Source organism: Engystomops pustulosus, chromosome 7 (assembly GCF_040894005.1).
Source record: "Engystomops pustulosus chromosome 7, aEngPut4.maternal, whole genome shotgun sequence".
In the NCBI taxonomy this organism is placed as follows: domain Eukaryota; kingdom Metazoa; phylum Chordata; class Amphibia; order Anura; family Leptodactylidae; genus Engystomops; species Engystomops pustulosus.
The window spans coordinates 62,113,741-62,129,442 of record NC_092417.1 but is presented as its reverse complement, the minus strand read 5'-3'; the positions used below and the strand labels follow the sequence as shown (position 1 = coordinate 62,129,442).

Sequence of the window (15,702 nt, the reverse complement as noted above, 5' to 3'; positions counted from 1 at the left end):
ATGTACAAGAATATAACTACTATAATACTGCCCCCTATGTACAAGAATATAACTACTATAATACTGCCCCCCCTATGTACAGGAATATAACTACTATAATACTGCCCCCTATGTACAGGAATGTAACTACTATAATACTGCCCCTATGTACAAGAATATAACTACTATAATACTGCCCCCTATGTACAAGAATATAACTACTATAATACTGCCCCCCCTATGTACAGGAATATAACTACTATAATACTGCCCCCTATGTACAAGAATATAACTACTATAATATTGCCGCCTATGTACAAGAATATAACTACTATAATACTGCCCCCTATGTACAAGAATATAACTACTATAATACTGCCCCCTGTGTACAAGAATATAACTACTATAATACTGCCCCCTGTGTACAAGAATATAACTACTATAATACTGCCCCTATGTACAAGAATATAACTACTATAATACTGCCCCCTATGTACAAGAATATAACTACTATAATACTGCCCCTATGTACAAGAATATAACTACTATAATACTGCCCCTATGTACAGGAATATAACTACTATAATACTGCCCCCTATGTACAAGAATATAACTACTATAATACTACATATATACACAGAAGCGAACATGCAAAAAATCAGTATTTATCATATACAGCTACAGAAAACACATGAGATCCTCACCTATTGCATCCAGTGACATCAGGTGACGTCTCCTCTGATTGTACTCGTTCCTCATCTTCTCCATTAGCTCCACCATCACCTTGTCTCTTCCTCCAGGTACACAGCTTTCCTGCAGAGTTTACCACACAGACGTCTTATGTTCTGCACTTTCCCATTGTCCCTTCTTCTGCTACCACCAATACTGTGCCCCAAATACTGTAATAGAGCCCCCTACAATATTAGTACCACACAAATAGTGCCCCATAATGTAAGGATAATGTATTTCTTCTTTCTCACCTTTAACCTCCTTAACCCCCCACTTCCACCCCAGTATTGATAGAGCTCCGACTATGACCCAGGTGTAATAATAATGGCCCCGGCCTACCCCAGTCATAAAATTAATGCCCCCAGCCTGCCCCAGACACAGAATCAATGCCACAGACTGCCCCAGACATAAATTGAATGGCCCCAGCCTTCCCCAGTCATAAAATTAATGCCCCCAGCCTACCCCAGACATAGAATTTATGCCCCCAGCCCGCCCCAGACATAGAATTAATGGCCCCAGCCTACCCCAGACATAGAATTAATGGCCCCAGCCTACCCCAGACATAGAATTAATGGCCACAGCCTACCCCAGACATAGAATTAATGGCCCCAGCCCGCCCCAGACATATAATTAATGGCCCCAGCCCACCCCAGACATAAAATTAATGGCCCCAGCCTGCCCCAGACATAGAACTAATGGCCCCAGCCTGCCCCAGACATAGAACTAATGGCCCCAGCCCGCCGCAGACATAGAATTAATGGCACCCGCCTGCCCCAGACATAGAATAATGGCCCTAACCTGCCCCAGACATAGAATAATGCCCCCGCCAGCCCAAGATATAGAATAATGCCCCCGACATATAATTAATGCCCCCTGCCAGCTCCAGATATACAATAATGCCCCCACCATATAATTGATGCCCCTTGCCAGCCCCAGATGTAGAATTAATGCCCCCTGCTAGTCCTAGATATACAATAATGCCCCCCGCCCCAGACATATAATTTATGCCCCTGCCCCAGACATATAATTTATGCCCCTTCCCCCAGACATATAATTTATGCCCCCTGCCAGCCCTAGATATACAATAATGCCCCCTGCCCCAGACATATAATTAATCCCCCCCCCCCCCGCCCCAGACATATAATTTATGCCCCCTACCAGCCCCAGATATAGAATAATGCCCTCCCCCCGCCCCAGACATATAATGTATGCCCCCTGCCAGCCCTAGATATACAATAATGCCCCCTGCCCCAGACATATAATTAATGCCCCCCCTGTCCCAGACATATAATTTATGCCCCCTACCAGCCCCAGATATAGAATAATGCCCTCCCCCCGCCCCAGACATATAATGTATGCCCCCTGCGAGCCCTAGATATACAATAATGCCCCTTGCCCCAGACATATAATTAATGCCCCCCCCCGCCCCAGATATAGAATAATGCCCTCCCCCCGCCCCAGACCTATAATTTATGCCCCCTGCCAGCCTTAATGCACCCCCTCCCGCCCCAGAAATAATAATTGTCCCATTCTATCATTAAAAACAAAACAAAACATCATACTCACCCTTTTAAGCACAGGTTTCTTCCCTCGGTCTTCTGTGGCTTGGTGTAGAGGCGCGGGATAGTGACGTCACTGCTCCACGCCTCTTACACCAAGCCGCGGAGCTGCAGGGAGGGCCGGACAGCTGACATGGTAAGTGCCAGCCTCCTCCACGCTATAGTACCTGCATCGAACGATCGTACGATGCAGGTACTATAGATTAGATGAAAAGTTGTAGGGAGGGAGTGCGGACCGGCCCCGCACCAGCTCCGGACCGGCCCCACACCGGCCCAGGACCGACCGGCCCACCGGGAAAATTCCCGGTGGGTACAATGGCCAGTCCGCCCCTGGCTGTGGCTCCTGGAGACGGTGAGCACACATTGACGCACATTTATTAAAGCGTTCCCGCCAGATTTCTGTCTGACTTTGCACTGAAAGCAACTGCTTGCACATGTATTGATAAAGTGTCTGCGCCAGTTTTATGTACCTGACGAGACCAAAAAAAAATTGTGCACCTAAAGGGTCATGTTAGTGCTTAGTCAGAGTTTGCGCCACATTTATTAATGACGTCCGACACAATTCTGCAGCAAAAACAAGAAGCACAATAAAAATTTGGTGCATACTTCCAGAGCATTGCAGGGGGCACCATATTCATGAGGAACATGTGCCAATTGTCAGGTCGTTTCACAGGTGCGACTAGCCTGCAGTGGCAGTCATGGTGGCGGTACAGAATCGGCGTTCAGGCTTACGGTCGGGTACAGACAGGTAGTCACGGCTGGTGGCAGAGATGCAGAGGTCAGAGTTCAGGTCGGCAACAGGAGATCAAGGTAAGGCAGGTACAGGGAACAAGCGCACGGAAGCTTTCTCTTAGCCTATGAGCTCAAAAATCCGGCGGGGAATGATGGGAGCCGCCAGTGATTAAGAAAAACCTGGAACCTTTAAATCTTCAAGTGCCGGTGCACGCGCCCTAGGGAGCGGGGACGCGCGTGCGGCCTATCCTGGAACGGAGCAGGATCGTGGAGAGGTAAGTGCGGGCCGGGGGGCGGCACTACGGGAAGGGGAACGGGTGTGCCCGCTAGCTGTGACATGGATCACAGGGGCATCAGTGACACCAGTTTTGGTTAATCTGGCGCACTCTGCACACTCCACAGGCAAATTGCACATAGTACAGACTGCACTAGTTTTGATAAATGTGGCCCAGAGTGTCACCACAACTTCAGCGAGTCGGACGCTTGTTTACCTATGGAGAGAGGAAGAGTAAAGAGCGCTAAGAAGTAGCATTACAGTAGATATGTTCTGCTCTATAAGAAGTTTTATAACAGCATTATATTCTTGGATAGGGTTATTTGTATATTAGTTATATTCTTGTACACAGTGGGCAGTGCCATACTATATTATTGTACATAGGAAGAACGTACAGTAGAGATATTCTTGTACATAGGAGGTAGTGTAATTGTAATAATATTCTTGTAAAAAGATGTTTTATTAGTCAATGGTTATCTAAGTAATATAATAATGTTTCTTGTATCATTGATGATCAGTAATTGGTTTATAGGAATGGGCATGGGTACATGAAATATGTCAGTCTTCAATAGTCCATATTCATCCTTTAAGCCTGCATCTTCTGCATGCGTCAGGTTTAGAGGGGTGAGGTAGCAGTCCTAATTAAAGGAGAAGTGTAGTTCCCCTCAGTGGTTAATGAAAGGGCGAGTTAATTTTCCACACCAGAAACTTTTATGAACTCTGTTATTGTGGGATAAGCTGCAGCTTCCTGTATGCAAACCTCACAAAGGATGGGTATTTGGGCTGTCACCACAGGCAGTTCCCAGGCTTTGCCTCTGGCTTATGAAGCAGACAGCACCCCTGACCTGGTCCTTCTCCTGTTTACTTTACCAGATGAGTGGCTTGGGGTGTTTTATTTTGTAAATTGATTCCAGTCCTAGTCTAGAGTTTCTTCTGACAGAATAGAACCAAAGAAGATCAGTGGTAGCTGGGGTATCATGTATCGCACCCGGTCAGATGTCCTATGCTGGGATGGCCATTCTTATCCTCTCCATGGATACTATATACATATTTACTTAGCACCAGCGTGGTCCTTGTCACAGAAAAGATCACACTTACCGTGGATACACCCCAGCAACATATGCATCAGGAGACATTAAATGAGTGGGGACCTTAATGGGGTTTCCTTGTATTAGACTGCATGTATGCAACATTGTGCCCATTTATAGCTCCCATGTCAATAAGGCTAATAACTAAGTGACAATTTCCCAAGTCTTCTGGGTTAAAGACTGGTCACAGAGAGGGAAGGTGTAGTGGGACTTTAGCACCCAACACCCTTTTCCATAAAGAATAGAGCATGGCATGTTTGCTGCTGTATTAAGATAATCTGTTTTGTTCCTCTTCAGCAATTTGTGTGCCTCATGCACTGGTGAGAGGTAGTTACTTCCTTATACACTGGTATAGAGTAGTTACCCCTCATACTTATGTTTGGGGGAAATGCCCCCTCATGCACTGGTGAGAGGTATGTTCCCCCTCATACACTGTTATGGAGTAGTTACCCCCTCAGACACTGATTTGGGGTAGTTGCCCCCTAATACATTGTTTTGGGGGAGTTGTGCCCTCTTACACTATTGTCGGGTAGTTTCCCTCTCATGTACTGGTAAAATGTAGTCCCTCCTACACTGCTGGGGGGTAGTTATCCCCTGTGGGGGGTAGTTATCCCCTTATACAATGCTGGGGGGTAGTTATCACCTCATACGCTGCTGGGGGGTAGTTATCCCCTCATATATTGCTGGGGGGTAGTTATCCCCTGGTGGGGGGTAGTTATCCCCTTATACATTGCTGGGGGGTAGTTATCACCTCATACACTGCTGAAGGGTAGTTATCCCCTCATACATTGCTGGGGGGTAGTTATGACCTCATACACTGGTGGGGGGTAGTTATCACCTCATACACTACTGGGGGGTAGTTATCACCTCATACATTGCTAGGGGGTAGTTATCACCTTATACATTGCTGGAGGGTAGTTATCACCTCATACATTGCTGGGGGGGTAGTTATCCCCTCAGTAGTTATCCCCTCATACATTGCTGGGGGGTAGTTATCTCCTCATACACTGCTGGGGGGTAGTTATCACCTCATACACTGCTGGGGGCTAGTTATCCCCTCATACACTGCTGGGGGGTAATTATTCCCTGGTGGGGGGTAGTTATCACCTCATACACTGCTAGGGGGTAGTTATCCCCTCATACACTGGTGGGGGGGGGGGGTAATTATCCCCTTGTACACTGCTGGGGGGTAGTTATCACCTCATACACTGCTGGGGGCTAGTTATCCCCTCATACACTGCTGGGGGGTAGTTATTTACCTGGTGGGGGTAGTTATCCCCTCATACACTGCTGGGGGGTAGTTATCCCCTCATACACTTCTGGGGGTTAGTTATCCCCTCATACATTGCCGGGGGGTAGTTATCCCCTCATACATTGCTGGGGGGTAGTTATCCCCTCATACACTGCTGGGGGTAGTTATCCCCTCATACATTGCTGGGGGGTAGTTATCACCTCATACACTGCTGGGGGGTAGTTATCCCCTCATATATTGCTGGGGGGTAGTTATCCCCTTATACATTGCTGGGGGGTAGTTATCACCTCATACACTGCTGGGGGGTAGTTATCCCCTCATACATTGCTGGGGGGTAGATATCACCTCATACACTGCTGGGGGGTAGTTATCACCTCATACACTGCTGGGGGGTAGTTATCACCTCATACATTGCTAGGGGGTAGTTATCACCTTATACATTGCTGGGGGGTAGTTATCACCTCATACATTGCTGGGGGGCAGTTATCCCCTCATACACTGCTGGGGGGGAGTTATCACCTTATACATTGCTGGGGGGTAGTTATCCCCTCATACACTGCTGGGGGGTAGTTATCCCCTCAGTAGTTATCCCCTCATACATTGCTGGGGGGGAATTATCCCCTCATACATTGCTGGGGGGTAGTTATCACCTCATACACTGCTAGGGGGTAGTTATCCCCTCATACACTGCTGGGGGGTAGTTATCCCCTCATACATTGCTGGGGGGGAATTATCCCCTCATACACTGCTGGGGGTTAGTTATCTCCTCATACATTGCTGGGGGGTAGTTATCCCCTCATACATTGCTGGGGGGTAGTTATCACCTCATACATTGCTGGGGGGTAGTTATCCTCTCATACATTGCTGGGGGGTAGTTATCCCCTCATACACTGCTGGGGGGTTGTTATCCCTTCATACATTGCTGGGGGGTAGTTATCCCCTCATACATTGCTGGTGGGTAGTTATCCCCTCATACATTCCTGGGGGGTAGTTATCACCTCATACATTGCTGGGAGGTAGTTATCACCTCATACACTGCTGGGGGGTAGTTATCACCTCACACATTGCTGTTGGGTAGTTATCATCTCATACATTGCTGGGGGGTAGTTATCCCCTCATATATTGCAGGGGGGTAGTTATCCCCTCATACATTGCTGGGGGGTAGTTATCCCCTCATACACTGCTGGAGGTTAGTTATCCCTTCATACACTGCTGGGGGGTAGTTATCCCTTCATACACTGCTGGGGGGTAGTTATCACCTCATACACTGCTGGGGGGTAGTTATCCCCTCATACACTGCTGGGGGGTAGTTATCCCCTCGTACACTGCTGGGGGGTAGTTATCCCCTCATACACTGCTGAGGGGTAGTTATCACCTCATACACTGCTGGGGGGGGGTAGTTATCCCCTCATACATTGCTGGGGGGTAGTTATCACCTCATACACTGCTGGGGGGGGGGGTAGTTATCCCCTCATACATTGCCGGGGGGTAGTTATCCTCCTCATACACTGCTGGGGGGTAGTTATTGCCTCATACACTGCTGGGGGGGGGGGGTAGTTATCCCCTCATACACTGCTGGTGGGTAGTTATCACCTCATACACTGCTGGGGAGTAGTTATCACCTCATACATTGCTGGGGGGTAGTTATCCCCTCATACATTGCTGGGGGGTAGTTATCCCCTCATACATTGTTGGGGGTAGTTATCCCCTCATACACTGCTGGGGGTAGTTATCACCTCATACACTGCTGGGGGGTAGTTATCTCCTCATACATTGCTGGGGGGTAGTTATCCCCTCATACATTGCTGGGGGGTAGTTATCCCCTCATACATTGCAGGGGGGTAGTTATTACCTCATACATTGCTGGGGGGTAGTTATCACCTCATACACTGCTGGGGGTTAGTTATCCCCTCATACACTGCTGGGGGGTAGTTATCCCCTCATACACTGCTGGGGGGTAGTTATCACCTCATACACTGCTGGGGGGTAGTTATCTCCTCATACACTGCTGGGGGGTAGTTATCCCCTCATACACTGCTGGGGGGTAGTTATCCCCTCATACATTGCTGGGGGGTAGTTATCCCCTCATACACTGCTGGGGGGTAGTTATCACCTCATAAACTGCTGGGGGGTAGTTATCCCCTCATACATTGCTGAGGGGTAGTTATCCCCCTCATACATTGCTGGGGGGTAGTTATACATTGCTGGGGGGTAGTTATCCCCTAATACACTGCTGGGGAGTAGTTATCCCCTCATACACTTCTGGGGGTAGTTATCCCCTCATACATTGCTGGGGGGTAGTTATCCCCTCATACATTGCTGGGGGGTAGTTATCCCCTAATACACTGCTGGGGAGTAGTTATCCCCTCATACACTGCTGGGGGGTAGTTATCCCCTCATACACTGCTGGGGGGTAGTTATCCCTTCATACACTGCTGAGGGGTAGTTATCACCTCAGACACTGCTGGGGGGGTAGTTATCCCCTCATACATTGCTGGGGGGTAGTTATCCCCCTCATACATTGCTGGGGGGTAGTTATCCCCTCATACACTGCTGGGGGTAGTTATCACCTCATACATTGCTGGGGGGTAGTTATCCCCTTATACACTGCTGGGAGTAGTTATCCCTTCATACATTGCTGGGGGGTAGTTATCCCCTCATACATTGCTGGTGGGTAGTTATCCCCTCATACATTCCTGGGGGGTAGTTATCACCTCATACATTGCTGGGAGGTAGTTATCACCTCATACACTGCTGGGGGGTAGTTATCACCTCACACATTGCTGTTGGGTAGTTATCATCTCATACATTGCTGGGGGGTAGTTATCCCCTCATATATTGCAGGGGGGTAGTTATCCCCTCATACATTGCTGGGGGGTAGTTATCCCCTCATACACTGCTGGAGGTTAGTTATCCCTTCATACACTGCTGGGGGGTAGTTATCCCTTCATACACTGCTAGGGGGTAGTTATCACCTCATACACTGCTGGGGGGTAGTTATCCCCTCATACATTGCTGGTGGGTAGTTATCCCCTCATACATTCCTGGGGGGTAGTTATCACCTCATACATTGCTGGGAGGTAGTTATCACCTCATACACTGCTGGGGGGTAGTTATCACCTCACACATTGCTGTTGGGTAGTTATCATCTCATACATTGCTGGGGGGTAGTTATCCCCTCATATATTGCAGGGGGGTAGTTATCCCCTCATACATTGCTGGGGGGTAGTTATCACCTCATACATTGCTGGGAGGTAGTTATCACCTCATACACTGCTGGGGGGGGGGGTAGTTATCCCCTCATACATTGCTGGGGGGTAGTTATCACCTCATACACTGCTGGGGGGGGGGTAGTTATCCCCTCATACATTGCCGGGGGGTAGTTATCCTCCTCATACACTGCTGGGGGGTAGTTATTGCCTCATACACTGCTGGGGGGGGGGGGTAGTTATCCCCTCATACACTGCTGGTGGGTAGTTATCACCTCATACACTGCTGGGGAGTAGTTATCACCTCATACATTGCTGGGGGGTAGTTATCCCCTCATACATTGCTGGGGGGTAGTTATCCCCTCATACATTGTTGGGGGTAGTTATCCCCTCATACACTGCTGGGGGTAGTTATCACCTCATACACTGCTGGGGGGTAGTTATCTCCTCATACATTGCTGGGGGGTAGTTATCCCCTCATACATTGCAGGGGGGTAGTTATTACCTCATACATTGCTGGGGGGTAGTTATCACCTCATACACTGCTGGGGGTTAGTTATCCCCTCATACACTGCTGGGGGGTAGTTATCCCCTCATACACTGCTGGGGGGTAGTTATCACCTCATACACTGCTGGGGGGTAGTTATCTCCTCATACACTGCTGGGGGGTAGTTATCCCCTCATACACTGCTGGGGGGTAGTTATCCCCTCATACATTGCTGGGGGGTAGTTATCCCCTCATACACTGCTGGGGGGTAGTTATCACCTCATACACTGCTGGGGGGGTAGTTATCCCCTCATACATTGCTGAGGGGTAGTTATCCCCCTCATACATTGCTGGGGGGTAGTTATCCTCTCATACATTGCTGGGGGGTAGTTATCCCCTAATACACTGCTGGGGAGTAGTTATCCCCTCATACACTTCTGGGGGTAGTTATCCCCTCATACATTGCTGGGGGGTAGTTATCCCCTCATACATTGCTGGGGGGTAGTTATCCCCTAATACACTGCTGGGGAGTAGTTATCCCCTCATACACTGCTGGGGGGTAGTTATCCCCTCATACACTGCTGGGGGGTAGTTATCCCTTCATACACTGCTGAGGGGTAGTTATCACCTCAGACACTGCTGGGGGGGGTAGTTATCCCCTCATACATTGCTGGGGGGTAGTTATCCCCCTCATACATTGCTGGGGGGTAGTTATCCCCTCATACACTGCTGGGGGTAGTTATCACCTCATACATTGCTGGGGGGTAGTTATCCCCTTATACACTGCTGGGAGTAGTTATCACCTCATACATTGCTGGGGGGTAGTTATCCCCTCATACACTGTTGTGGGTAGTTATCCCTTCATTCATTGCTGGGGGTAGTTATCACCTCATACACTGCTGGGGGGAAGTTATTTCCTCATACATTGCTGGGGGGTAGTTATCCCCTCATACACTGCTGAGGGGTAGTTATCACCTCATACACTGCTGGGGGGGGGTAGTTATCTCCTCATACATTGTGGGGGGTATTTATCCCCCTCATAAATTGCTGGGGGGTAGTTATCCCCTTATACACTGCTGGGGGGTAGTTATCACCTCATACATTGCTGGGGGGTAGTTATCCCCTAATACACTGCTGGGGAGTAGTTATCACCTCATACATTGCTGGGGGGTAGTTTTACCCTCATACATTGCTGGGGGGTAGTTATCCCCTCATACACTGCTGGGGGTAGTTATCCCCTCATACATTGCTGGGGGGTAGTTATCACCTCATACATTGCTGGGGGGTAGTTATCCCCTCATACATTGCTGGGGGGTAGTCATCCCCTCATACACTGCTGGGGGTAGTTATCACCTCATACACTTCTGGGGGGTAGTTATCCCCTCATACACTGCTGGGGGGTAGTTATCGCCTCATACACTGCTGGGGGGTAGTTATCCCCTCATACATTGCTGGGGGGTAAGTTATTGCCTCATACACTGCTGGGGGGTAGTTATCCCCTCATACATTGCTGGGGGGTAGTTATCCCCTCATACACTGCTGGGGGTAGTTATCGCCTCATACACTGCTGGGGGGTAGTTATCCCCTCATACACTGCTGGGGGTTAGTTATCACCTCATACACTGTTGGGGGGGGGGGGTAGTTATCCCCTCATACATTGCTGGGGGGTAGTTATCACCTCATACATTGCTGGGGGGTAGTTATCCCCTCATACATTGCTGGGGGGTAGTCATCCCCTCATACACTGCTGGGGGTAGTTATCACCTCATACACTTCTGGGGGGTAGTTATCCCCTCATACACTGCTGGGGGGTAGTTATCGCCTCATACACTGCTGGGGGGTAGTTATCCCCTCATACATTGCTGGGGGGTAAGTTATCGCCTCATACACTGCTGGGGGGGTAGTTATCCCCTCATACATTGCTGGGGGGTAGTTATCCCCTCATACACTGCTGGGGGTAGTTATTGCTGCCTCATACACTGCTGGGGGGTAGTTATCCCCTCATACACTGCTGGGGGTTAGTTATCACCTCATACACTGCTGGGGGGGGGGGTAGTTATCCCCTCATACATTGTGGGGGGTAGTTATCCCCCTCATAAATTGCTGGGGGGTAGTTATCCCCTTATACACTGCTGGGGGGTAGTTATCACCTCATACATTGCTGGGGGGTAGTTATCCCCTAATACACTGCTGGGGAGTAGTTATCACCTCATACATTGCTGGGGGGTAGTTTTACCCTCATACATTGCTGGGGGGTAGTTATCCCCTCATACACTGCTGGGGGTAGTTATCCCCCTCATACATTGCTGGGGGGTAGTTATCACCTCATACATTGCTGGGGGGTAGTTATCCCCTCATACATTGCTGGGGGGTAGTCATCCCCTCATACACTGCTGGGGGTAGTTATCACCTCATACACTTCTGGGGGGTAGTTATCCCCTCATACACTGCTGGGGGGTAGTTATCACCTCATACACTGCTGGGGGGTAGTTATCCCCTCATACATTGCTGGGGGGTAAGTTATCGCCTCATACACTGCTGGGGGGTAGTTATCCCCTCATACATTGCTGGGGGGTAGTTATCCCCTCATACACTGCTGGGGGTAGTTATCGCCTCATACACTGCTGGGGGGTAGTTATCCCCTCATACACTGCTGGGGGTTAGTTATCACCTCATACACTGCTGGGGGGGGGGTAGTTATCCCCTCATACATTGCTGGGGGGTAGTTATCACCTCATACATTGCTGGGGGGTAGTTATCCCCTCATACATTGCTGGGGGGTAGTCATCCCCTCATACACTGCTGGGGGTAGTTATCACCTCATACACTTCTGGGGGGTAGTTATCCCCTCATACACTGCTGGGGGGTAGTTATCGCCTCATACACTGCTGGGGGGTAGTTATCCCCTCATACATTGCTGGGGGGTAAGTTATCGCCTCATACACTGCTGGGGGTGTAGTTATCCCCTCATACATTGCTGGGGGGTAGTTATCCCCTCATACATTGCTGGGGGTAGTTATCGCCTCATACACTGCTGGGGGGTAGTTATCCCCTCATACACTGCTGGGGGTAAGTTATCACCTCATACACTGCTGGGGGGGGGTAGTTATCCCCTCATACATTGCTGGGGGGTAGTTATCACCTCATACATTGCTGGGGGGTAGTTATCCCCTCATACATTGCTGGGGGGTAGTCATCCCCTCATACACTGCTGGGGGTAGTTATCACCTCATACACTTCTGGGGGGTAGTTATCCCCTCATACACTGCTGGGGGGTAGTTATCGCCTCATACACTGCTGGGGGGTAGTTATCCCCTCATACATTGCTGGGGAGTAAGTTATCGCCTCATACACTGCTGGGGGTGTAGTTATCCCCTCATACACTGCTGGGGGTAAGTTATCCCCTCATACACTGCTGGGGGGTAGTTATCGCCTCATACACTGCTGGGGGTAGTTATCACCTCATACATTGCTGGGGGGTAAGTTATCGCCTCATACACTGCTGGGGGGTAGTCATCCCCTCATACACTGCTGGGGTAGTTATTACCTCATACACTTCTGGGGGGTAGTTATCCCCTCATACATTGCTGGGGGGTAGTCATCCCCTCATACACTGCTGGGGGTAGTTATTACCTCATACACTTCTGGGGGGTAGTTATCCCCTCATACACTGCTGGGGGGTAGTTATCGCCTCATACACTGCTGGGGGGTAGTTATCACCTCATACATTGCTGGGGGGTAGTTATCCCCTCATACACTGCTGGGGGGTAGTTATCGCCTCATACACTGCTGGGGGGTAGTTATCACCTCATACATTGCTGGGGCGTAGTTATCGCCTCATACACTGCTGGGGGGTAGTTATCCCCTCATACACTGCTGGGGGTTAGTTATCACCTCATACACTGCTGGGGGGGGGGGGTAGTTATCCCCTCATACATTGCTGGGGGGTAGTTATCACCTCATACATTGCTGGGGGGTAGTTATCCCCTCATACATTGCTGGGGGGTAGTCATCCCCTCATACACTGCTGGGGGTAGTTATCACCTCATACACTTCTGGGGGGTAGTTATCCCCTCATACACTGCTGGGGGGTAGTTATCGCCTCATACACTGCTGGGGGGTAGTTATCGCCTCATACACTGCTGGGGGGTAGTTATCCCCTCATACATTGCTGGGGGGTAAGTTATCGCCTCATACACTGCTGGGGGTGTAGTTATCCCCTCATACATTGCTGGGGGGTAGTTATCCCCTCATACACTGCTGGGGGTAGTTATCGCCTCATACACTGCTGGGGGGTAGTTATCCCCTCATACACTGCTGGGGGGTAGTTATCACCTCATACACTGCTGGGGGGGGGGGGTATTTATCCCCTCATACATTGCTGGGGGGTAGTTATCACCTCATACATTGCTGGGGGTTAGTTATCCCCTCATACATTGCTGGGGGGTAGTCATCCCCTCATACACTGCTGGGGGTAGTTATTACCTCATACACTTCTGGGGGGTAGTTATCCCCTCATACACTGCTGGGGGGTAGTTATCGCCTCATACACTGCTGGGGGGTAGTTATCACCTCATACATTGCTGGGGGGTACGTTATCGCCTCATACACTGCTGGGGGGTAGTCATCCCCTCATACACTGCTGGGGGTAGTTATTACCTCATACACTTCTGGGGGGTAGTTATCCCCTCATACATTGCTGGGGGGTAGTCATCCCCTCATACACTGCTGGGGGTAGTTATTACCTCATACACTTCTGGGGGGTAGTTATCCCCTCATACACTGCTGGGGGGTAGTTATCGCCTCATACACTGCTGGGGGGTAGTTATCACCTCATACATTGCTGGGGGGTAGTTATCCCCTCATACACTGCTGGGGGGTAGTTATCGCCTCATACACTGCTGGGGGGTAGTTATCACCTCATACATTGCTGGGGGGTAGTTATCGCCTCATACACTGCTGGGGGGTAGTTATCCCCTCATACATTGCTGGGGGGTAGTTATCGCCTCATACATTGCTGGGGGGTAGTTATCGCCTCATACACTGCTGGGGGGTAGTTATCACCTCATACATTGCTGGGGGGTAGTTATCGCCTCATACACTGCTGGGGGGTAGTTATCCCCTCATACATTGCTGGGGGGTAGTTATCCCCTCATACACTGCTGGGGGTAGTTATAGCCTCATACACTGCTGGGGGGTAGTTATCCCCTCATACATTGCTGGGGGGTAGTTATCCCCTCATACACTGCTGGGGGTAGTTATCACCTCATACACTGCTGGGGGTAATTATCCCCTCATACATTGCTGGGGGTAGTTATCACCTCATACACTGCTGGGGGTAGTTATCACCTCATACACTTCTGGGGGGTAGTTGCCTTCTAAGACACTGTTGCGGGGGAATTGCCCCTTCCTACACTGGTGCGGAGGAGTAGCCCTCTTACACATTGGTTTGGGGTAGTTGCCCCTTTATACACCCCGCGGTGTGTGTGATGTCAGGTATAACGAGGGATGAGGCGCCGCCAGTCCCTGTGTGTGAGGAGACGTCTCATAGCCGGGAGATGGGGGCGGGGCTCAGCAAGTTCATGTCTTCATCCCAAAATCCCGGAGCTCCAGCCCCTCCCCCTCAGTGCAGCGGCGGCGAGGCTGAAAGGAGACAACTGGACCCGGGACGGAGTAGGACGACACAGCGGCGCGCGGTGAGGGGCTCCTCCTACGTTCTCCTCACGGTTTCCTCTCACACTCATTTTAGGCGCCATGAGAAACCCCTCAGAGTGGTTGTCATGGTAACCGTGGGCGGCTGCAGGCCGGAGCCAGCACCCGTGCACCGGGGAGAGCGGACATTGTGAGACAGAACGGAGGAGCTGCCAGGATGGAGGACGGGTTCTCCAGCTACAACAGCAGCCTCTACGACACCACCTCCCTCTTCCAGTTCTGCAATGGTGAGTGCACTGGGGGGAGCTGCCTGTGTGAGGGGCTACACATCCCATAACCATGACCGTGCCCCTGCTCAGCCTCCTCATGAGGTCTCTGGTGCACTACACATACCAGCAGGTCTATAGAGCTGTAGATACAGAGAGCATGCTGGGAAGTGTGTGCGTACCTGGGCTGTTCTCTCATAGGTGATGTCAGGACTACAGGTCCCAGCATGGCTGGGTTATCTCCATGAATGCTGGGAGCTCTACTTCTGCAGTCTTTTACCAGCCTTGTGTGTTTCTGGATCATAGTATAATACAAGGCTCTGCAACTTTTTTTTTTCAGAGACTTTATTTTTTTTAAATTTTATCAATAGACAAAATACTTCAACATTGTATGTGAACATAAAAATGAAAATAATGGGCCCTTCCTTGAAGCACAGGCTTATTTTTAGGATCTGTGATAGCTGTGACTGAATAA

The 15,702-nt window shown here is 50.0% G+C and overlaps 1 protein-coding gene across 11 annotated transcripts in view; it reads left to right on the top strand.

Moving 5' to 3' along the window:
• The window catches only part of EML1 (EMAP like 1), a 93,398-nt gene that overhangs the window by 24,032 nt on the left and 53,664 nt on the right, over positions 1 to 15,702 (top strand). The window contains exon 1 of one of the 11 annotated variants that reach the window (XM_072116173.1): positions 14,915 to 15,248. The exons of 9 other annotated variants lie outside the window; for them this stretch is intronic. In XM_072116173.1, coding sequence (XP_071972274.1) covers positions 15,179 to 15,248 — 70 coding nt within the window. In that variant the 5' untranslated portion in view covers positions 14,915 to 15,178. Of the gene's footprint in view, positions 1 to 14,914; positions 15,249 to 15,702 lie in introns of those variants that run through there. One more of the 11 variants, XM_072116180.1, reaches the window with a different exon arrangement.